At 42.1% G+C, this 24,712-nt stretch overlaps 1 protein-coding gene across 3 annotated transcripts in view; it reads left to right on the plus strand.

Moving 5' to 3' along the window:
• The window catches only part of KIF4A (kinesin family member 4A), a 74,542-nt gene that overhangs the window by 11,192 nt on the left and 38,638 nt on the right, over positions 1–24,712 (plus strand). For all 3 annotated transcript variants that reach the window (XM_016132625.2, XM_036226815.1, XM_016132626.2), the window contains exons 6-10: positions 336–502; positions 710–804; positions 15,083–15,199; positions 15,817–15,992; positions 19,801–19,862. In XM_016132625.2, coding sequence (XP_015988111.2) covers positions 336–502; positions 710–804; positions 15,083–15,199; positions 15,817–15,992; positions 19,801–19,862 — 617 coding nt within the window. The remainder of the gene's footprint in view (positions 1–335; positions 503–709; positions 805–15,082; positions 15,200–15,816; positions 15,993–19,800; positions 19,863–24,712) is intronic.

A 24,712-nucleotide genomic window follows, 5' to 3' on the forward strand; every position in this document is an offset into this window, starting at 1 on the left:
GAGGAGAAAGCAGTAAGAGAGAGCGCAGAGAGGTCCGCTGGCCTGGCTGGCCTTGGGCTCCCACGGGGACCCCATCCATCGCTGCCTCCACATCCAGAGATCTTTGCCATCTCCATTATCGGCTGGTGCCCTTGTTCTGGAAGCTCCATTGGGCGGTTGGGGCCCTTGGTTTGCAGGGATCACACGATCAGAGATTTGCTCGTTAAGACCAACGTTTTGTCCAATTCCACCGGAACATCAGGCACCATTTTAAAAAAAAAACGCCAATTCTTACATTTCTGATGAAGTATTTGAAGTGTGAATCTTAAAGGAATTTTTTTCTCTCTTGGAATTAGATTGTGGGACTCACTGAGAAGGCTGTTTTCGTTGCCCTGGATACCGTTTCCTGTTTGGAGCAGGGCAACAACTGTAGGACCGTGGCCTCCACGGCAATGAACTCCCAGTCCTCCCGGTCTCACGCCATCTTTACCATCTCCATAGAGCAAAGAAAGAAAAGTGACAAGTAAGTTACAGTGGAAACGGTCAAGATGTTTAACATCAGCTCTACTAAAGTCGAACGTTCGCGTGCTTCTTCCATTGATTTGACAAATCCCCTGCCATCCACACTCTGAGCACGCACTAGAATGAGAGCAGGCAGGCCAGCCTTGACCCTCAGCTACCCTCGAGCTCACATGCCGCTCTCACCTGTGGCCTCCTGTCGTTATCACAGGAATAGCAGCTTCCGCTCCAAGCTGCATCTTGTAGACCTTGCTGGATCCGAAAGACAAAAGAAAACGAAGGCTGAAGGGGATCGTCTCAAAGAGGGTGAGAATAATCAAGGCCACAGCTGGGAGGAAAGCTCCTAGTACTCTTAGTGGTATTGTCGCTGTCTCGACTGGGCTAGCTCAGGTCACATTCTAACAGTACGTACAATTCAAGCTCGAGGCTGATTTCAGAAACAGTGAAAAATGATTTCTCTCCCTTGCGCTCATTTTCTAATTCAGGTATGAGATTTGGATCTGGCCCTTGGTTTGATTTCGTCCGGTCCAGGCAAGTTTTAGCTTTTGTTTCGTTGTGTCTGACTCCCGACTGCTTGTGATTCAGATCAGTCTCCTCCAGCATTCACTCTCCCTCCCAGATGTTGTCACTTACAAAGCTCATCAGCATGGCTTCCGTATCTTCATTGAGGTTGTTGGGTTTAAACGGTGGCGTCGCTAAGGCTAGAAGAACCCGTATGCTGCTGGAGGCTGCGCTCTAGCATGATAGCGACCCGGCAGTCTGCATGCTGCGATGATGGGCTTTGAAACGATTAATTAACCTCTCTAACAAAAATTAACAACCAGCTTCCGTTTCTCAATTTCCTCCTTAAGGATCTCATAAAAGATTGCGCCAGGTGCTTCGCCAAAATCCAGATGCACTGTGCCTACCATCCTTCTCATAGCTACCAGCTTAGCAACACTACAGAAAGAAACAAGGATTAGCCTAAATTGACTTTCCTAGTGAATTCGAGGTTTCTAGGTTTTTGCCAGCCGCCCCTGTAATAATCTGCAAGATTTATATCAAATTTACTGGTCCGTAATTCATGGAATTAGCGTTTACCTCTTGTGAAAATCCAAATTACATCTACCTCGACTTCCGGAACATCCTCGTCTGCCATTTCTCTAAGGTCATCGACATGGCTTCAGCGTTCTCCTCATTTGCAATGCCCGTTGGCCTCCTTGGCTGTAATCCATCTGGCCCCAGACAGTTGAACTCTTATTAAAGTAGTTGAATTCTCGCTTGCTACCTCCGTGCTCATATTGGGCTTCTGTTCCCTGGGGAACTGAGAAGGCAGAAGCAAAATTAATAATTGAGGGATTTAACTCTTTGTCATTTATCATTCTGCTGACACGGGGCAGAGACCTATTTCTTCCTCATTCAGCTTTTTGTTCTGAGTGTTTTAAAAAGTGCCTTTTTTGTTCTACGTTTGCACTTTGAGATCTGACCTTCTTGGTATTGTTTTTAAAGGTTCTTGCGCCTCTTTTATGTTTTTTAGGTATACAGTTCAGAGTTATTTTTTTAACGGCTTCATTGAGACATAATTCACATACCATAAAATTCGCCCGTTTAAACCACACACTTCAGCGGATTTCAGTGTATTCACAGTTGTGCAGCTGCCATCAATCTAACTTTAGGACATTTTCACCCGCTCCCAAGACACTCAGTACCCATTAGCAGCCACTCTCCATTTCTACCCCTTCTCTAACCCTAGGCAGCTACTGACCTATATCTCATATAAATATAATCATATAATGCATGGTCTTTTGTGCCCAGCTTGTTTCACTAAACATAAGGTTTTTCATTCGTTTTTTAAAGGATTCACCTTGTGATAAATTAATTTTTTTATTAAGGCATAGTCGACATACAATATTATATTAGTTTCAAGTGTGCAACATGGTAATTCGACAGTTATAAACCTTACACAGTGATCGTGATTAGGTATGTGTCTTTCTGTCACCATCCAAAGTCGGTACGATACAATCGACTGTGTCCCCTGTGCTGTGCTTCATGTCTTGTGACTTATTTATTTTATAACCGGAGGTCTGTACCTCTCCCTCCCCTTCACATTTTTCACCATCCCCTCATCCCTCTCTCTTCTGTCGACCATCAGTTTGGTCTCTGGATCGGCGAGTCTCTTTCTGTTTTGTTTTGTTTGTTTGTTTTGCGTTTTAAGATTCCACATTCAAGTGGGATCGTATGGTAACATGGTATTTGCCTTTCTCTATCTGACTTCTTTCACTTAGCATAACACCCTCGAGGTCCATCCACGTTACCAGAAATGGCAAGATTTCATTCTCTTTTATTGCCGGGTACTATTCCGGTGTATACGTGTGCCACATCTTTACGCCAGTGGACATCTAGGTTGCTTCCGCATCTTGGCTATTGTAAATTATGCTGTAGTGAACATGGGGCGCATATATCTTTTCAAATTAGCATTTTCGTTTTCTTCAGAGAAATACCCCGAAGTAGAATGGCTGGGTCATACGGTAGTTCTAGTTTTAGTTTTTCGAGGAACATCCGTACTGTTTTCCATAGTGACTGCACCCATTTGCAGTGCCACCGAATAGTCAGCGAACAACAATGGATGTGGACAAAAGGGCACCCTCGTGCGCTGTCAACGTGACGTGCTCAAGGATCGGCGGGGCGGCGGCACGTTATCAGTACCTACTTCCCTTTCCTGCTACATCATATTCCGTCGTAGGGAGATACAGCGTTTTGTTCGCCCATCATCAGCTGTATCCAATTTGGCTGCTTTGAATATTGCTCTATAAACACTGTGGACAAATGTTTTCTCTTTAGGGATATGCCTAGGAGGATCATATGGTAACTTTAAATGTCTTTTTAAAAAATTAAGATGTAATTAATATGCCATCAAATTCACCCTTTCAAGTGTACAACTGAGCGATTTTTAGTATATTCAGAGTCGCGTAACCATCACCACAACGAACTTTAAAATACTTTATCACCCGCAGAAGAAAGCCCACCCGTGCACACGTGACTCCCCGCTTTCCCCCAGCAGCCCCTGCCTCCCAGGCCGTGACTAATCCTCTTTCTGTCTTAGACCGCATACCTTGGTAGGCTTATTCTGAAATGTTGTAGTGTCTGTTGCTACTTTGAATATCTTATTTTTACTATCTTTTTCTTCTATTTTATTTTCTAACCTTATCTGGAAGTATTAATTTGCAAAATTTGATCTTATATATAACCACAATCCTGAATTGCTCTCTCAGTTTCTCATAGTTGTGTTTCTTGGATTTTCTAGGTGGGTAGTAACTTTTTTTCAAGTAGATGCTTTGAGCTCTTCCTTTCCAACATTTATACTTTATTTCTTTTTTCATTATAAAGTTGAATAATACCAGTGATAGTAGCCATTCTCATGTTTTTTTCCTTTTTACTCTTAAATGTAATGTTGTTGATGTTTCACCTTTAACTATCTATGTCTCTCTTCGCTATCCCTTATCAAGTTAAGGAAGTGACCTTTTATTCCTTATTTGCTAAGAATTACATATTTTTGTATATTAAAAATTTTATTATTTATTATTATTATTTATGCCTACAGCACCTGGTCTTCCTAGGTGGTCTGTCATCCAAGTACTAACCAGGCCTGACCCTGTTTAGCTTCTGAGATCAGACATATTTTTAAAATAAGAAACGAGTGTTGAATTTTATCATTGAATGGGAATTAATCATCACGTGGTTTTTCTTCTTTTAACCTATCGATAGAATGAATTGTAAAAATAAATTTTCTATCATCGATTCACTGCCGATTGACCATGATAAATTATTCTTTCTGTACATTGCTGGATGTCATGTCCTAGTTTTCAGTTTAGGACATTCATATATCTGTTCCTACGAGATGTGACCTCAAACTTTTTTGTATGAGTGCTCTCCTTGTCCAGTTTTGGTTTAAAGGCATTGCTAACTGTATTAAATGAGTTGGGAAACTCAGTTTTTTTTTTCTATACTCTGGTACCGTTTATATAACAAGGAAATTATCTCTTGAAGATTTGATTTTCTATATCTTGAGCCAATTTTGTTAATTTATATCTTCTTAGAAAATTATTCATTTTGTCTAGATTGTCACATTTTTTGGTATATTATTATATATAGATTTACTTCATAGTTTTTAATCCTTGTATCTATAATTATGTCTCTACTTTAAATTCATTTGTTTATATATCATCTCCATTTTTTCATACTTGACAAATTTGCTGATTATTTTTTTCCTATTTTATTTTTTTTACTCTCTGTTAATGACTTCTTCCTAGGTTGCTTTATTTTGCCATATTCTTTTTGTTGCTTCCTGAGTTCGAAAGCTTAGTCCTCTCTTTTCCTCTCTTGCTTTTCTTTTGTTAAAGCTTTTCAAGAATATTCAAAAGAGGTCATGCAGTTACCTGTCATACAGTTTCAACAATGGCTAAATTATGACCTGTCGCGGCTTCAATCTATATCCTAACCACTTTCTCCTTCGATATTATTTTGAAGCAAATCCCAGACATATTGTTTATTTCCATTTGTATCTGAAAAAAAATTCTTTAAAAAATATAATCATGTAATATTAATAATAATGCCTTAATATCATCAAATATCAAGTCAGTGTTCAAATTTCAAATAGTCTCTATTTATTTGGATCAGTATCCAAACAAAGTCCACACATAATTATTAATTGATAGATCTTTTAAGTCTCTTAATCTATAGGTACCCCTTCCATCTCTCTTCACCCCTCAACTTCCTGGACTTTTTATTGAAGAAATTAGGTTTTCTTGTAGAAGTTCTCACAGTCTAAACTCCACTGATTGCATCCTCACGTAGTTTTAACATGTTTCTCTTTCCTCCATATTTCCTACAAATTGGTAGTTGGCTCTAGAAGCTAGATCACATTCGGGATCAGTTTTTTCCTCTTATTTTTACGTGCTGTTCGATTATCTCTCTTTCAGTGGTATAGTTCATTTGTTTTCAGTCCTCCTTTTCTAAAATGATATATTTAAAGCTATACATTTTCCTTTAAGTACCACTTGGATGTAATCTTATAATTTTGAAAAATAATACTCTACTCACTTTTAAATAATATGACATTTTAAATTTTCTCTTTAACTCAAGAGTTAGTTATGTAGAGGGCATTTCTATGTATTCTTTTGTTAGTTTCTGATTCATCACATCATAATCAATGAATGCGTGTGATTTCTGATTTTTGAAATTTGGCCTGAATCTTGTTTGATCTTTGTTAATATTCCATGCATATTTGAAGAGTGTGTTTTCCCTCGGATATCTAGTTGTGTACTACAACTGTCAGATAAATTTGTTAATTGTATTATTCAGATCCTCCATGTCCTTTCTTGTTATTTGATAACTTAATATGTTATTTTCTCACAATATGACCGAGGATTTGTCCATTTTTCTTTGTATTTTTTTGTTTATGTGTTCTATATTTTCAAGCTATGTCGCTAGCTACATAAAGTCTCAAGGCATATATCTTCTTAGACTGCATCTGTCTTATCTGATTAATACTTCTTTACCTACTTTATCTTTGTTAGCCCTTGCCTGGTATGTCTTTTTGCATCCCTTATCAAAATGACGTAGCATGATTTCATTCACTTATTCATTCATTAATTCATACCAATCTGATGTTCTCTTTTACCAGAGGGTTTTATCCTATATATTTTTATGTCTGCGTTTGGACTTGTTCCTACTGTATCACTGACTACTCGCCCAATGGCCTAGTCCGACTCTGGTGCCACAATCAAGTACTTTGGCTGTTGCCCCACGGCCGCCTCCTGTCTGCTCAGTCCTCTGCCCTCAGGTCTGCACTGGCCTAGACTTGATGCCACCATTTCCATAGCAGCTCTCTCCTGTAAGTCGTTTCTTCTGTCAGTCTGATTCATCCGTTCTCAATCTCTCAGGGATTGTGCAGTTTCAGTTCCACAGCAATAGTCACAGGTGGATGGTGGCCGTCTCACTCGGCAACATCTTTGGAGACTTTTAGGGACTCCCAAAGGAACTTTAGTCAGTTTCATTAAAGGGTTTTGCACAGCACAGTTCAGGTTGCCCGTCTTAGCTTCAGAGTTTCAGTTTCCTCTGTTGTAAAATGATGATCTGAATATATGCCCCCCCACCCCCTGCACAGAGATGTGAGGATTAAGTAAACCCATATGTAAGACTTGGAACATAATTCTTGGTGTATAGTAGCCTCTTCGTAATTACTAATTCCATCTTTGTGTTTTTACTTGTTCCGAGTGATGCTTAATGAGGAATATGGGGACCTTACTGATGTTTATAGACAAGCCCAGCTGAGCTAAGACCCTAGGAGCTTATAAGATGCTCGTCAACATTTGGGGTGGCCTTTGAAGGTGGAAGGGGCTTACAGGGGAGATGGAATTAAGTTTTCTTTAGCTAACAGAGTATTCTGAAAGCTAAGCCCCACCCCCCACCCCTCACAGTCAGAGAGAATGATTTTCTACCTATTGAGAACTAGGAAAGTTGCTGGGCCCTCTAGAATATTTTCAGAGCATGGATATGGCCCATCAGGATTTTGTTGCATGTTGCAATACTGAGAATGGAGGAAGGGGGCGTACCGAAGTGTCAGATTTGCTTTGTGAGGCAAAGAAGTGTATGACAGAATCACAGCTGAGCCTTAGATCAAGTGGAGATGCCAGCAGCTGAAGGGAAACTAGCGAACAAAGAAGCCATAGGTACATAGGAAGCAGACCATGGACAGAAAGATGACGAGCTTGACTTTGGATGTGTCACATTTGGAATGCACGTTAGAAAAGTCCAGGAGGCAATGGGAATTTCAGAGCGAGAGCTTAGAAGCAACATCTGGGCTGGATAGAAATGTGTGGAATCTCTGAGGTCTCCTAGGTGAGTTGTGTGAAGAAAGACCAGGTAAAGACAGAGCCTACCCTGGCTATTAGTGAGGAGCACTGATTTGGCAGAGTCAAGGGCAAAGGAGCAGAGTAAAGAGGTCGAGGGATGCAGGACAGGAAGTAGTAGCTAAAAACCAAGAGAAGAGTTTCTGGAAAGAAGGGATTATCACCCGTGCAGATGCTTCAGCGTGATTACGTAAGATGAGGACTGAGAAGTGACAGATGGGTTTGTCCACTGAGGTTTTGGTGACACTGCCAGAGCAGCGTCAGTTGAGTGAGTCGTTAGGAATCGGGGTAGTTTGCATCAGACCGAGGGGCAAATTTAACGACCAGTAGGAATGTGGTGTTTATCTGTTCCATTGATTTCCTTATTCTTGCATCTGTTAACAAACCGTGGTGATATTTTGCCTGTTTCTAAACTTTTCATGAATGGCTTCATAACGTGTGTGTTCTATTGTCACTCTCGTTTCTGCTCAATGTTGTTTGTGAGATTCCTCCATCTTGATACGTACAGCTCTGTTCTAAGTTTGTTTTTAAACTAGAGTCTTGAGTTTTCTCAGTATAAAATCGTATCGGTAAAAAGAAAAACAATCTCTTTGCCAACATTTATTCCTGTCATTTAATTCTCTGATGTTTTGTTTATTAGCAAGAAGGATGTTGAAAGATACACCCTGGGCTTGTAAAATTGCTTTCTTCCGGGGCATCTAGTTTCTGATTTTAATTGGATTGGTTTTAGTGTTTTAATATGTGGAATGATAATTGCTACTGCTTTGGGTAAATGGTATTTCATTCTTGGAGTTCCAAAAAGGCTTTTTTATCCTGTACTTTAATCTCCTTCAGTGATCTTTTTTATGTTCAAGTCGTCTGTTTCCTTCAGCAATTCTGTTCCATTAAAGGCCTCTTCTAAGTTTTCTGCAACTTCCTCTCTTTGGCTTCTGGGTCCCCTTACATGTATTCTTATTTTCCTTTGTCTGCTCATCGGGGCTCAAGTCTAAATCAGGGCGCCTTAAGTCATAGCAGCTGTGCGAGTTCGTCCCCATGAGTCAGCACTGTAGAAGCAGCCATGTCACAGCCTTGCGACGCCTCACAGGTGGCCTGTGTGTACTCTTGTTCCCCAGTGTCATCATGGTCTCAAGTTAGCGAGAACCCAACCCAGCTCCTCGGCGTCCTGTAGGCCTTTCGCATCCAGGACAACCAGGCACACTCACACAGGCAGTGTCGACTGCGCCCTCAGAGTCCCCAGGGTCCTGCGGGCCAGGCCTTCACCAGGAGCCGTGTCCCCATCCTTGCACTCTGGCTCTGCTACATGAGACCCAGGCCCTGGACCCTGAGTTCTCATCTGTTCCAGAGATGAAAAACCCTGTGTCTCAGGCCCATGCCGTGACCTCACTCTCTCAACACCTGCTTGGCTCGTGACCAGAGTAGATGGATCAGACTTGGAAAAAGGGGAATCTGGGATATCTCTAACCTACCATCTTCCCCCAAGCCATCTACAATTTTAAAATATACTGCCAGATCCCCATAAAGGCATGAGAGTATTCATTTTTCTAAAGTTTTTTACCTTTTCTACTAAGTGTTATTATCAGTTTGATGAGTGAAAAACGGTATTTCATTTTCTTTCCTGTAGTTATTGGTAAAGTTGAACATACTTTTATATTTATAAACCATTTATATTCTGGATCAAACAACCTATTCAAGGTGTTTATCTCCTTGTAGTCAGCGTGGGTGTACATTTCTTAAGTTTCTCTATTTTTTTGTTATGACTTTGAATATAAAACACATTGAGCTCACTGCCAGATAAATTATAAATAGATTACAGATGGATAACAGATAGGTGATTCAATTGAAGTATAATAGAGCATAGAGAAAAATCCACCAACCGCAATTTTCCAGTTTGATGAATTGTTCACAATGTGAATACACCCATGTCACCAGCACTCGCATCAAGAAACTCCATGACAAGCTCCCCAGAAGTGTCACTTGTGCCCAGTTCAGTGTTCGTTTTCCCCAAAGGGAAACCTTTTTGTCTGGTTCCCTTCATTCAATGTAAGATCAGTAGAGAGAATTAAGGATGCCCGGTTAAACTTGAATTTCAGACACGTGACAAGTCATTTTGCATGGAACATAACTCATGTTAAGAATGATTCCTCATGTATCTGAAATTCAAGTTTAACTGGATGCCTGTATTTTTTTTTTCTTTTGGCTAAATCTGGTAGCTCTGACTCGACATGTTGCTCGAGAGACTCATCCACATTATTGCCTGCAGTCGTCGTTCCTTCATTTTCATTCCCGCAGATGGGCATTTGGGTAATTTCCAGCGTGGGGCTGTTGTGAATAGTGCCCCATCCTTGCACATGGATTTTCGTGAACGTATGTACACAAACTCCTTCAGTCCTGAGTCCTGCAGCTGCTACCCTATCCCTTCCCTTTAGAGTCAGATTCCTCAAAAAAAGTTTACACTGCTTAGCAACACGTGTGATTTTCACTCGGTGACATTTTCCAGGGAGATACAGCATACACACAGAAAACTGCATAAATCGTGCATATCGTTTAATAAATAATCATAACGTGGATGCCCGCGTAGCTATCACTTAGGTTGCAAACCAGGACATTTCCAGCACCCGTGTACGCCTCTCTCGGGCCTCTGCAGGCGACCACGCCTGACTCTTGCGGTGGCGGTCCCCTTCCTTTCCTTGACAGTGCTGCCACCTGCGTACACATCTCTAAACAGCATGATACACTTCGGTCTATTTTTAAGCTGTATGAACGGAGTCATACTGCGTGTCACCTTCTGTGTCTTACGCCCTCCGTTTGGCATTGTGTAGGACAGACTCATCTACGCCACACGCGACCGTAGCTCCTTCACTGCCACTTCGCTGTGGTGTCCCACGGCACGACGCTACCACCGTTTGTTCTTTCTGCAGTCGATGGATATTTCATTTGTTTCCAGTTCAGGGCTGTTATCACCGGTGCTCTTACGAACATTCTAGTCCATGCATCCTGATGCATATGCGTAAGAATTTTCTGGGGTATGTAGTTAGAAGAGTTCCTGGGTCATAGGGTACAGTACACGTGCACCCACTGGCTTCCAGAGTGTCCCAATTTATGAGTCCCGGTCACTCCACATCCCCCAACACTGTTTCATGAGAATTTAATTTTTTTGCCAATCTCACAGTGTAGAATGAGAAACCGTTATGATTTTAATTTTCATTACCTTGATGAGTAAAAGGATTGATCATCTTTTCTTATGTTTATTAGCCACGAATATTTTCTTTTCCGTAAAATGCCTCTTTTAGTCTTGCCCATTTTTCTATTGTGTCTGTCTTTTACTTATTGATTTCAAAAGCAGTTCTTTACTGCTTATTTCAGAAGTAGTTTAGATTCTTGTCACCATTTGGCTTTGTTCATCGTGAACCTCCCCACCCCACATATTTTGCAGACATCATCTCCCTCGTGTCTGACTTGTCTTTTTACTTTCTTTTCACTTATGAGCCTTTTATTTTCTGTCTTGTTTAAGTGTACATCAGCACACTTACATCTGAATGCATAAGCTTACATATTAGTCTCTGGGGTTTAATATTTGTTTAGATCTTTAAATGTAAAATTTATAATGAAAAAAACAAATTTTAAGTGTATATTAGCTGGGTTTTGACAGATGCGTGTACCTAAGCGCCTGTAACCTAAAGCCTTATCACGATGTGGATTACCTCCCTCCCCAGTCCGTTGCCGCCATACCAAATCTCGCAGCATCCTCGCTTTGCGCTGTAATTCTTTACTTGTCTGCTTCCCCAGTACGCTTTGAATCCCGTGCAGGTACAGACCAGTTCTTATTTTCCTGCCACGTGTGCTAGGCACTGTGCCCAGCACACGATAGCTGTTCATAAGTGTTGGCTGCGGCCAGATGAATGAACATCCGCCTTCCTCCTGGAATTTGGGCATATGTTGTGTTCACTCTCTTCCTTCCTCATCTCTCACATCCAAAAGGTCACTTAGTCATGTCATTTGATGTCCTAAATACCATTTTTCATTGTTCTAGCCAGTCCTTAAAGGTCTCTCACCTGAACTGTTAAAATAACAGTTTAAAATCTCCTATGTGCTTTCTTAAACAGTAGTTTCCTTCTCTAAATCTACCTTCCAAATACAATATTTCTCAAATCTGAGCTTGATCATGTTTACCCCTCTTTAAAACAGGGGGACACTCTTCTTTTTAATGAAATCTTATACCAAATTCCAAGAGTTGGAATAAACTTTAAAAAGATTTTAAATTCATGTACATTTATAAGTTTATATTATATAATTGAGTGAGTCTATCTTTAAACAATAACGTTATAGCTATTTTTATGATTACAATTCCATTCTTTATATTAACTTGCATATCATAACATTTTCCATGCCCAACAAAGGACTTGTATCTAGAATATACAAAGAACTCTGAAAACGCTGTACAAAAAACAGTCTAACTAGAAAACGGGCAAAAGACATGAACAGAGATTTCACTGAAGAGGATATGCACGTGGCAGTAAGCACACGAACAGATGCTCAGTGTCCGTGGTCATTAAGGAAATGCATGTGGAAACACAATGAGCTGTCTGTCACTGCACACCTCTCAGCATAGCGGGAAGAGAAATTAGTGACAATGCCAAATGCTGGCAAGGGTGTGGAGAAGCTAGACCTGTCACACATTGCCGTCGGGAATGTAGAAAGCTACGGCCACTCCAGAAGACAGTCCAGTAGTCTCCTCGGACTGAACGCGCGCTCTCCATACAACACAGCAGTGGCGCTACCGGGCATTTACGGCAGACGGTGTGTGTGTGCACGCAAAACCCTGCACGTGGCTGTCCATAGCTGCCCTGTTTGTAATAACCCCGAACTGGAATCGACTCAAGTATCCGTCAGCAGGCAAATGGTTAAACAGACTGTGGCGTGCCCGGAAAAGCTGGTGATGTCCGAATGAGCTCTGGGGATTGTGCCAGTGTTTTGTACTGCACTCTAGCCATGCAAGACATTACCCCAACTTCCTCATCTTATGACTGGAGGTTTGTACCCTTTGATCAACATGTCCCCATCTCCCCCACCCCTCGGCCTCCGGCAGCCACCGTTCTACTCTCTTTCTATGAGTTTAGCCTTTTTCGATTATATACGTAACTGAAAACAAAGACTTCGTCTTTCTTCCCCAGACTAATTTAGCATAATGCCCTCAAGATCTATCCATGTCACAAAAGGCAGCACATTCTTCTTTTTTTATAGCTAAATAGTATCCAATTTTATACATATATAAATATAGAGAGCATATATATCTCTCATATATAGATACATAGATATATGGAGAGCATAACAGACCACGTTGTGTAATATCACATTATACAACACGTCTTTAGCCATTCATCCATCGATGGGCACTTGGATTGAGAAACCATCTTTAAATCCGTATCATCTTAACATCTTGAGTTCCATGTCCGTTGGGTCCTTCACAACTGACCGTGATGCTGTGATGAGCACGTGGACAAAGTGACTTCCTCTGTCTGGCGTTTCAGTACAAGCTCATGTGCTATTGTGGTATAATCCCCTGCATAATTTTCCATGAGTGAGCATGCGAACTGGGAAAAGGTCTAGTGCAAAGCCACAACCTTAAATCACACACTGGCAAAACATTCAAACATATGCACAAATGATGTAGGTATTTTTAAAGACTGCAGAAAAGTTGGAGTGAGCCATTTACCTGCAGTTTTAAAATAGTTAGAATACTTTTAAATACTGATGACAGTTGCACAGCAACGCGAATGTACTTAGTGCCACTGAACTATACAATTAAAAAACAATTAAAATGGTAAGCTTTATGTTATGTATATTTTACCATGACAAAAAAGAATTTTTCGAACAAAATCCAAATTGTAATTGCAGAAACTTAGGGATCCCAGGAACACGATCGGAAAACCACTGCCCTCCGAGCTAAACACACATGCCTGTGCACGACGTATCTGTCATGCCCTTTATGACCTGCTCCTAGCTGTCCTCTAGCCTCACTATTTGTCAATGTCCATCTCACAACTTGCACCGTATTTACGTTGAGCCACCTGTCGGTCCTAAATGTACAATGCTGCCCCACAGGCATGAGCTGCCTCCTCAGCCTGGGTGCCCTCACCTCCTTCCTTCTCACCCTTCCCTCCTCCGATGCCTTTGACCTTCACAATTCAGCTCAAATTTTCAGTTCCTCGCTGATGCCTTCATTTACCTTTCCAGGTAAACTTTACCACCACTCCTACCTATGAGAACCCATTTTTACTACACATATCTCTTCTTTTAACATTGTATTTGCAGTTATTTGTGTGTGTGTGTGTCTCTCCCTCCCCATAGACTACGAACTCCTCGAGTGTAGGGGTTGTGACTTATTCATCTTTGTGTCTCTAACACCCAGCACACGGCCCGGAGCACTGTGCACATCACTAGATGTTCAGTGAGAAGACTCACACGAGTGGAGCGAAAAAAAGGGAGAGTCCCCGATGTCTCGGGTCCGCTGTTTCTTGGGGAACTGGTTGGACGGTGGCAGAGAGACAAGGAACAGTGATGGAAGTCAAGTCAGATGGATTCAGTTTCGTTCATTGTTTTCAGGCAGTGCCCCCCGGGCACAGGCCAATGGAGGTTATTCAGCAGGCAGCCGAAGTATAGCTTTGGACAGCGGGAAGGAGTTCTGGGTGGAGATGCAGATTTAGGGACTCGTTGCTGTGCACGTTTACTGGACTTCTAGGCAGCGATGACCATATGTAGTCAGAAAAGAGCGTAAGACAGTCTCACAAGAATACCAACAACACTTAATGGATGGACATTGGAAAGACTGTCTCATTAAGTAGACTGGGAGCGGTTGAGAATGGGGACACAGTAGTCACATGGCTCTGGAGGCGGACTTGAGCGTTCAGGAGTTCTTTCTATACATTTTCAACACCCTCCTTTCAACCTCCAGTCTCCTCTCTTTCCGGGGTACCTGGCGCCTCGAAGTGAGCAGCTTAGCTCATTTCCGTAGAACATAGGGGCCAAGACCATGGACTTTGGGGCCAGACTGCCTACGTTTGAATCCTGACTCTGCCACTTATCATTAGCCGTGTGACCTTAGAGAAGTTACCTAAGCTCTTTGTGCCTCAACTCTCATATCTGTCGCCACAGGGATAATCAAACTTTATACATACTGTATAGGACTGTCGTGAGGATGAAGTGAGTTAATATGTATGAAAGACCCAAAACGGTGTCTGGCTCATAGTAAATACGATGCAAACTGAGCGTTTCTTATCACTGGCATCATCGTTATTGTCCCTCTGCAGGACTTTAGTAATGATAAGTAGATGATAACCAACAGCCGTTTATCTAATTTCACGGCATTGAGTTAAAGATTGAGTGTGATGATGGATATAAAAAGCAAATAGCTATGCGAATGGTTGTTGACATAGCGATAGTCATCTGTCCACTTTGCTTCCATGGGAGACGGCAAGAAGAGCCAGCAGAGCCAGTTGTACACATCCAGCGTTTGGACCTTTGTCCTTTGAACTTTGCTTAAGAGGCACCCTCAGAGAAGGGAACAGGATTAAGAAGTGTCCTTAAGATTGATGTGTAACTATTTCTGTGGGCTTTCTTGGACCTTTCCCAGGATAAACATATGTAACACGTTAGGTGCTTTACCAAGCGATTTAAATTTTGTTTCCCGCTGTTAGGTATTAATATTAACCGAGGCCTCCTGTGCTTGGGAAATGTAATCAGTGCTCTTGGAGATGACAAAAAGGGCGGCTTTGTGCCCTACAGAGATTCCAAGTTGACTCGACTGCTTCAAGGTAAGCCTCTAAAAACAAGACGGAGGGACTCAGAATGATAGTGCTGAGAAAGCAAAAATGCAACAAGTAAAAACCCAGATTTTTGGACTATTGCATTCAGTGCCGTCCACTTGATAAATAGGAGAGAGACCTGTTGGCATGCAAGCTTGTAAGATAATGGAAAGATGTCTTCATATATGGCTTTGAGAGCCAAGGAATCTGGAGAATGCCAGCTGTACTTAGTACTTTGCACCTGAAAATGAACTTGGTTACTTTGCCTTTGTTAGTGCTGATAAGCAGAATTCCCTGAAGAGTTCACATCTACCTGGAGGGGGCGTCCTAGGGATGTTTAATCCCGGCGTGTCTCCTAATTTACTTGGTCCCAGTCCTTTCAAGCTGATTAACTGCTGAAATCAGTCTCTTTCGAGAATAAAGACACATGCTTGCAATAGGATTCAACACTATTATTTTATACATCAAAAATGTTTGTGTTTTTGTATTGTCACAAGTAGGGAATTTGTAGCTACGCGAGAATCCTTTTCTCGTACAGCGCTGAGTTTGAAGTCGCCAGGCCACATAGGCAGCTCTGCTGGCATCCTGCTTGTTTGATTTCATTTCCTTCCATTGTTCTTTTTCAGACTCTCTAGGAGGCAATAGCCATACCCTTATGATAGCCTGTGTGAGCCCTGCTGACTCCAATCTAGAGGAAACATTGAATACTCTTCGCTATGCCGACCGAGCAAGAAAAATCAAGAACAAACCTATCGTTAACATTGATCCCCAGACAGCTGAACTTAACCACCTGAAGCAGCAGGTATAAGGGGCTCGAACTCTTGATGAGAAATGGTACAGGGACGTGTGTGGAATGGTAGGGCTCCTTCTCCCAGCCGCTCCTCTTCTGGAAGTTTGGACATCTTGGTTAAGCATTATGTTAGTTTGGGGACATCTTAAAGTAACTCCTGTCAATGTGTTTGTTGATATATTTAAGACAAGGGATTTCACTGGTAAAAAAGAATTGAGCAGCAAGAGGCGAGGCAGGAAATCAGATCCTTAATGTCCTTATTTGGCTTGTTGAAGATTTTGGAATTCAACCCAAAAGTACAGGGAGCCTTGGAAAGATTTTAAGTAAGATGGTGGCATGGTGAGATGCGTGTTTTAGGGTCATCACTCCAGCAAGAATAAGGAAAGTGGATCAGCGGCAGGTATGACTAGAAATAGGAAAATAAACGAGGCTGTTATAATAATCCAGGTGAAGACTGTGGCCTGAACGAAAGGCAGCAGCAATAGAATTGGGGAGAAGGGGACAGATTAGAAAAATCAGCACCACCGAGGAGGCAGGACGTGTGGGGACTTGGTGACAGATTGGACGTGGAAGGCCAGGTGAGGAGAGTCAGGGTCGGTTCCTGGCTTCTTACTTGGACAACCAAATGAACAGCAGTGCCAGTCACTGGGTCAGGGGATGCAGGAGGACAGACGAGGTCAGGTGGCAAAATGGAAACGATAAGACTCGGTTTGGGGCATTTTGAATTCGAAGGGCTCACGAGACATCTAAGTCGAGCTGCTAAGTAAAGGAGTAGTATGCTGTCAGGCGGACAGCGAATGCCGGACGAGGGGGCGGAAGGTGGTAGGCGCTCCTTTCAAGGAGGCAAGATGAACAGAGACAAGAGGTAGGTAGTCAAGGGTCAGGGTTTCAAATATGGGAGAGAATTAAACAAGTGAAGGAGCCAGTTGGGAAAGGCTGAAACCGAGAACAGGGACCGGTCGCCGAGGGGCCATCTAAATGCTTGAGGTCCTGAACATGAATAAAGAGGGATTTGCTTAAACAGTAGAGGGGGCCACCTGCCACCAAGGCTAGAAGAACAGAGGTTAGGATAGGAGGGAGAAGAAGGGAAATCGAGGGCATCTCATCCTGAGGGCGTCTGTCCTCTCAGTTGAGTAGGGGGGCAGGTCATCTTCTCAGGCGAGCAAGTACATCAGTGGCATTGGGGAGACCACGGAACACTTGAAATCGCACAGAGGGGAGAGGCGGCCAGGCAAGAGCGTGACATCTTGGCGGCATCCGTTTAACTGGCCGTGTGACGGCTTGGCAGGCGGTCGGGTCCATCCAGGCTGGGGGTGCAAACTCCCAGGGTCCAGCGCTCCTGCCACTGGGAATCTGGTGCTTCCCGCCTGTCCAGCGCTCACCCCGCCTCTGGCCATCCTCAGTCACAATAACTACTGTTTAGTTCATCTCTTTCTTCCTTCCCCCTTCTCCTTATCTCCTTCCCTCCTCGAGGCTCGCTATAGAAAACACAAATAATTTACCTGTTCAGAGTATCTTCTCAATTGTAACATGCCATACTCAGTTCTGGCCCTCTGTTTCCTTCCATGTGGATTCCTCTTGCCCCAAATGCTCTTTTTCCTAGTCATTTATTTGTTCATTCGCTCCGACAATAGATATTTATTTATCCAGCACAATTATGTGTCAGATATGATGCTGGGATACGGTGCCAAGCAAAGCAGGCAGTTTCTGCCTTCGTGGAACGTATCACCTAGTGGAAGAGACAAAACTAAACACCATCCCAGCAACACGTCCTTGCAAACTGGGATCGTGAGCTAGGGAAGTGGAGCATGGCGTCATCTCCTGTTGTCTGTGTGATCCGAGAAGGCTTCCTGATGTAGCAGCCTTTGAGCTGAGATCCGACGGGCTGAGTAGGAACTATCTACGCCGAGAAGGAAGAAGATTCCAGGGAGAAGCAGCAGCACGTGTAGCCAAGTATAGTGCTTAGGCACTGACGCCGCAGCCAGGCTGCCGGGTCCAGATCCCGGTCCTCTAACTCACAGCTGCGTGCCTCGGGCGAGATGTCCGTCCCTCACTTTCCCTATCTATGAAAAGGAAATAGGGGTTTTGTGAGCGTCAAGCGAGCTAAGGATACATGCAAAGCGCTTAGGGCAGCACCAGGCATGTGTTATAGCGAGTCTACCAGGGTCCTGAGTTAGGAAGGACTGTGATGCCTTTGAAGAACTCAAAGCCACTGATGTGGCTAGGGCAGAGATGGCGAGGGCAGAGTATTCAAGCCTGAGACTAGAGGAGAAGCAGAGGCCGGAGCGGGTCTTGTGGACCACGGTAAAAGTGCTTTTCAGAACAGGGGTAACTGGTAATTTCCATGTTTAAAAGGCGGTCTGGCTACTGTGTGCAAATGGAATATAGTTGCTGCAGCAATCCAAGCGAGGGACAATGGTGGCTTCGACTTACGGTGCTGGTGGCGGCGATGGTAAACAGAAGTGACCAGTGCATTAGATCGGGGATGAGGGCGTGACACGCAGATTCCTGGCGCTTTCACGGACCTGGATTTCACTGGAGAAAGGCCGGATCTGTGGAAGGCAGACAACTATCTGGAAATATTGCGTAGATAGTTTAATGTAAAAATCTAAATTCAGAAAGATCTGTGTGTGGGATAAATTTTGGGAGTCACCAGTTCGTAGATGGCAATTGAAACCACAGGCAGAAATGAGACCTTAAGGAGAGAGTGCGAAGTAGGCAGACTGATACAGAGCTTTGAGGACCTGGGTCATTTAAAGGACAATGGGAGCAAAGGTGAACCAAGAAAGACTTAAAAGATCAGCTAGAAGAATGGAAGGAAAAGCAGGAAAGCGTGGTGTCTGGGAAGCCAAATACGACCAGTCACGTAATGAAGACTGAAAAACGTCCCTGGGACATAGTGACAGGCAGATCATCGGTGATCTCAGCAAGAGTTATTTCAGTGGAATGCTGTGGGCAGAAATCAGTGTCGAGGTCGAGGAGCAAGTGAGAGAGGTAAGCAAGGGGAAATGGAGGCAGCGCGTGTAGGCTGCTCTCTCAAACTCTGTGAAGGAGAGGAACAGGCCAAAAGAGGCAGGAAGTCGGTTTGGGAAGGGTGCTTTTGCTTTAAGATGGGAGAGACTCGAATATGTTTTAATAGGAAGGCTCCTATAGACAGGGAGAAGTCAAAGACATAGAAGAGAGAAGGGATAACAAATAGAGAGTCAGGTTGATTGGGAGGCAGGAAGACTTGGGATCCAAAGCACAAGTGAGGAGACGGGTTGCAGGAGGCAGGACAGCCCCTCTTTCGTCATGGTGGGAACAGGAGAGGACAATTGCGCATGCGCTCTTATGTTAAGATCCATTCCTATGAAGCTCCTTGGGGCCGTTTGGGAATTTCATTGATGTGCTGCTTCTCTGAACCCTAAAGCACTTAGCTATATTTGATGGCTTAGCACCTTCTGTCTTGTAATATTTCCTACTCTTTCAGGCCTTAGGCTTGTCTGCATCAACTACATTGATTGTAAACCTGAAGATAAGCCACAAGCGTTTATTCTCATAGTCCCCCCACATTGCCTAGCCCAGGGCTGAGTTTGACTTTTTAAAATATAGATGCTCAATACAAACTCATTAAGATGCTTAGGCGAAAGGGACAATTCATCTTCTAAGTACCAGTTATTCGTGTAATGCCGATTGTGCTTTTATGGTTGAATCGTTAACCATGATGCTTTCTGTAATACCTAAGATATGCCTTAGATTTCATAGGTATTGAGTGAAATTACTGCCAGTCGTAATAGCTTTTGATTAGTGACTTTTTTTTTTTTTATTTTGCATTTCCCAGGTACAACAGCTACAGGTCTTGTTGCTACAAGCCCATGGAGGTACCTTGCCTGGATCTATAAAGTAAGTCCTAGATTGATTTTCAGTGCATAGTGCAGCAGAGGCTATTTCTCCTGATGGTCATTTTCCCCTGATCTGTTAGAGTTTCTGGTCGTGCTTGGCGTCAGTGTGGGCATCTCACCAAAATCTCACCAAAATCGCTGGCTATGTAGGACTCGGCTAGTTAGCTTCAAAGCAGACGATGTAACACGAAGAACATGAGTTCTGCCCTCAGAAACTTACTAATTAGAATTTCACTATGAGGAAGAGTTGTCTCTTCTTCCCTATCTATTTATTTTATGTTTTCTTTTTATCCCTATAGACTCGTAAGTCTTTATTTTATTCTGTGAGTTAACATCCAGTCGTTCCTGCTTTGTCCATTAGGAGCCCCTTTCCGGGTGGCTCTTGTGTTCTTTGACACACCCTCAACTTTTTGAGCATTTCCACAAGATGTTCCACACCCATCTTGTATTTTCTCCACCCCAGTTCTGGAATCAATCATATCTCCAAGGAGCCTGTGTTGTGTTTTTTTTTTAATTGGAAAATGGTGTTTAGAGACCAGATCTGGGCACTAGGTGCACTCATTGGTACTGGGCTGTCACTGCCTCTGGGTCTTCTCAGTGAGCGGCACTAGGAAGTATCTGAATGTATAGTAACCCACACAAACACTCATACCTATGTTTCTATGTCTGTGTACATATTAAAGACCATAATTTTATACTGATACCTCCGATTCCAGTCCAACACTACAGCATTCATTTTAGCCTTCCTCTCCTTATTTATAACTTCTTTCTCTAACAAAAATTTGCAATCTGTTTACTTTCTTGTTCAGTTCTAGTATACACAGTTTCAGAATTGCTGGCCCATCCTCTTATGAGAAACACTTTCATGAACTAGATTACAGCATTTTGTACATTTCTTTTTCTCTTTAGATTCAGAATATCCAGGCAAGATACTATTTCCTGCAGTCATTGTATTCCATTTTGGGTTTCCCCGACATCTTCACTGGTTCTAGTTGTTTGTTTATATTTGGGGTACGTGATGGGTATGTGAAATATTATGATAGTATAAGAGTCAGTTATACAAAAAGATATCCTCAGAGCAGAGGAACATAAATCAGAACCACAATGAAATATCACCGTACACCCCTTAGGATGACCACTATATTAAAAAAAAAAAAAACAGGAAATAACAAATGTTGGCAAGGATGTGAGGAGGATGTGGAGAAATTAAAATCCTTGTGTGCTGGTGGAGGGATTGTAAAATGGTATAACTGTTATGGAAACCAGTATAGAGTTTCCTCAAAAAATTAAAAATTGAAATGCCATATTATCCAGCTTTCCCTCTTCTGGGTATATATCTAAAAGAATCGAAAGGAGGATCTTGAAGATATTTACATACTCATGTTTATAGCAGCACTATTCACAGTAGCCAGAAGGCAGAAGCAACACAAATGTCCATCAGTAGACAAATGGATAAACAAAATGTATATTCACACAGTGGAATATTATTCAGCCTTAAAAAGGAAGGAGATCCTATCACATATTACAATACGGATGAACCTTGAGGACATTCTGCTAAGTGAAATAAGCCAGTCGCAAAAGGAGAAACACTATGTGATTCCACTTGTATGAGGTATCTAAAGTAGTCGGATTCATAGAAACAGACCGTGGAATGCTGGTTACCAGGGGCTGGGGGAGGGGATGCAAGGGGAGTTGTTTAACGGGTATAGAATTTCAGTTTTACAATTTGAAGAAATTCTAGAGATCTGTTTCATAACAATGTAAATGTGCTTGACACTATCCAACCGTGCACTTTTTTTAAAAAAGAAAAAAACCCAGAAGAAACTAGAAGAAGATATGAGCGAGAGTCCTATGTGCATATAGGCAAAGGCTAAGAGCATTCTATAAATAAAAGCAGCGGCAGAAAACTAAAAGAACACACCGGGGTGTGGGGGGCATTGTTCAACAGGCGCACAGTTTCAGGTTGAGTTCATGTGCATGGCACACGGCGCAGCTGTAATGAACGGGGAAGACCCCTAGGAATGGACAAAAAATGATTTCCAGGAAATACTGAAACAAGCAAAGCCACAACCAGTATCTATTTCTCAATTTTGGCCGATCTGATAGGTGAGAAATACTATTTCGGGGTCGTTTGCATTTGTATTTTTTAAATTACAAGCGGGTTTGAGCATTTTTCATGTTTCAGGGCCACTTTTATCTCTTTTGCTGGTGAATTGTCTATTCACGTGTCCTGTTTTTCTATCGGGTTTTTGAACTTTTGGCCCTGTTAAAAAATTGTGGGAAAGTATAGAAAACGTAAAATTTACTATTTTAACCATTTTAAAATACACGGTTCGGTGACATTAAGTACATTCACAGTGCCGTGCGGCCGTCACCGCTGTTCATCCCCAAAACCATTTTCGTCTCGCAGAACTGAAACTCTTTACCCACTTGTCAGTAACTGCCCATTTCCCCCTCGCCCCAGCCCCCGGCAGCCACCATTCTACTTCGTTTGGTTACTCTGAGTACCTCGTAAGGAGGAATCATGCACTGTTTGTCCTTTGGTGACTGCCTTGTTAGCACAACGTCTTTGAGTTTCATGTCGTAGCATGCGTCAGAATTTCCTTTTAAAGGCTGAATAATATTACATTCTATCCATCCATCCATCCATCCATCCATCCACATCATATGTTATATTTCTATTCATTTGTCAGTACACGCTTAGGTTGCTTCTACCTTTCGGCAATTGTGAATGATGCTGCTTTCGTTTCCTCTGGATATGTACCCAGAAATGGAATAGCTGGATCATCAAGTATTTCCATTTACAAATTTTAAATTAAGCCGCCACACCGTTTGCCAAAGCGGCCGCGCCAGTTTGCATTCCCACCAGCAGCGCACAAGCGTTCCCGTTTCTCCACCTCCTCGCCAGCACTTACTTTCTGCTTCCGTTTTCTTTTAATAATAGCCACCCTACTTTGGGCTCTTATTTTCAACAGTTCTTTATATAGTAGTGATACAGTCTTTTGTCTGTAGTGTGTTACAAATATTTTCTCCTAGTCTGTTCTCTTTTACTGTATTTATGATGTTTCTTCGTCATGCAAAAAAATTGTAATCTTTATGTAGTAGAAAGATTATCAATCATCTCTTTATTGCCTAGACTTTTTAGCAGATTTATTAAGATACCATTTACATACCTTAAAATTCACTCATTTTAAGTGTATAATTCACTGTTTGTTAGTAAATTTACAGGGTCGTACAACTGTCACCACAATCCTATTTTAGAACCTTTCCTTCACCGCAGAAAGATCCCTCGCACCCATTTTCCTATTCCCACTCCCAGCCCCACGCAACCACTAATCTGCTCTCTGTCTCTCCAGATACACCCACTGGGGACGAATCATGTACGTGGAATCTCATAGTACGTGACCTCTGTGTCTGGCCTCTTTCACCTATAATGTTTTTGTGACTCATCCACGTCATAGCATGTGTCAGTGCTCTGTTCCTTTGTGCTGCTGAATCGTGTTTCGTTGTCTAGCTAGACCACGTTCGTCTACCCATTCACCAGCCGATGGACTTTTGGGTTGTTTCAACTTTTTGGCTCTTATGTATTATGCTGCCGTGAATACTGACCTGCAAGTTTCCGCATGGATGTATGTTTTTTTAATTCGGTAGACACCTAGAATTGGAATGGCTCGTTGCATGTTTAATTTTTTAAGAAACTGCCCAAGTGTTTTCCAAAGTGGTGACATTATTTACATTCCACTCATGCTCTGGACTTCGATTCCTGAGTGGAAAGCCTTTCCCTACACCAAGGTTGCCGAGGAATTTGCCCATGTTTTCTTCCAGTCCTTATGTTTTGTTTTTTACATTTTATTTTTCATTCAGAGTTTATTCTCATGTATGGTGTGAGCCTATTTTCTTTTAATATCCTTATTTGCAATAACTCTTAATCATTTTTATTGTTAAAATGATACGATGCTTCTTGTAAGACATTTAGAAAAGCCTTTTTAAAAAATCTTAGAATCGCCATAATTTTGTCACCCAAAGATGATCACCCTTCTCTTTGTAAATATCCCATTTTGGGTTACTTAATCTTGGCGTCCTGTTAATATTTTACGAATGTTGGATAAAGAAATTGAGGAAAAGTGTCTCTTACAGATCTATTCTGGAATACCCAGACAGAAGCAGTTGGCCAGCTTCCTTTCCTTTCAATTTAGCACAGACCTATTTCATGAAAGATGAGACTAATGAAAACCATTCCATACTTGCAGCTACCTAGAATATTCCATAGGGTATAATTTCAACTGCACCAGTAATGGATTCGAAGAGTTGATGAATCAACAATTGAATTTAATTGGTCAATGTTTTACAGAGAAATAAAGATGCTGCTATTTTTCTCAAAAATATATATTTATATTTTAGAGACATTTCATGAGGTTTTTTACAAAATGTACAGTTTATATACATGATTTTTTTTTTGCTTTTCATATTTGGGATATACTCTTTTCTTTCCGAATGCATCTCATTAAAGCTTTTGTGTGATGCTCGGAATCATTCGTCAGTTTGCACCTGCACAGCTCAATCGCTTCCGAGCGTTGGCAATTAAATAGCATGAGAAAGAGCAAACATTGATTTGCCGTTGTATTTTTTCCCATTTGGGGAAACCTTGGAAATTTTAGGAGGGGGAAACTATTGAGTTCAAAGTATGACTTTGGGGGTGAAGGGTATTAAGTACAAACTTCCACTTAAAAAATAAATAAGTCACAGGGATGTAATGTACAGTACAGGGAATACGGTCAGTAATATCACAAACTTGTGTGCTGACACATGGTTACTAGACTTATCATGGCGATCACTTTGTAAGCTATGTAA

This window comes from Rousettus aegyptiacus, unplaced genomic scaffold, assembly GCF_014176215.1.
Source record: "Rousettus aegyptiacus isolate mRouAeg1 unplaced genomic scaffold, mRouAeg1.p scaffold_m13_p_9, whole genome shotgun sequence".
In the NCBI taxonomy this organism is placed as follows: Eukaryota; Metazoa; Chordata; class Mammalia; order Chiroptera; family Pteropodidae; genus Rousettus; species Rousettus aegyptiacus.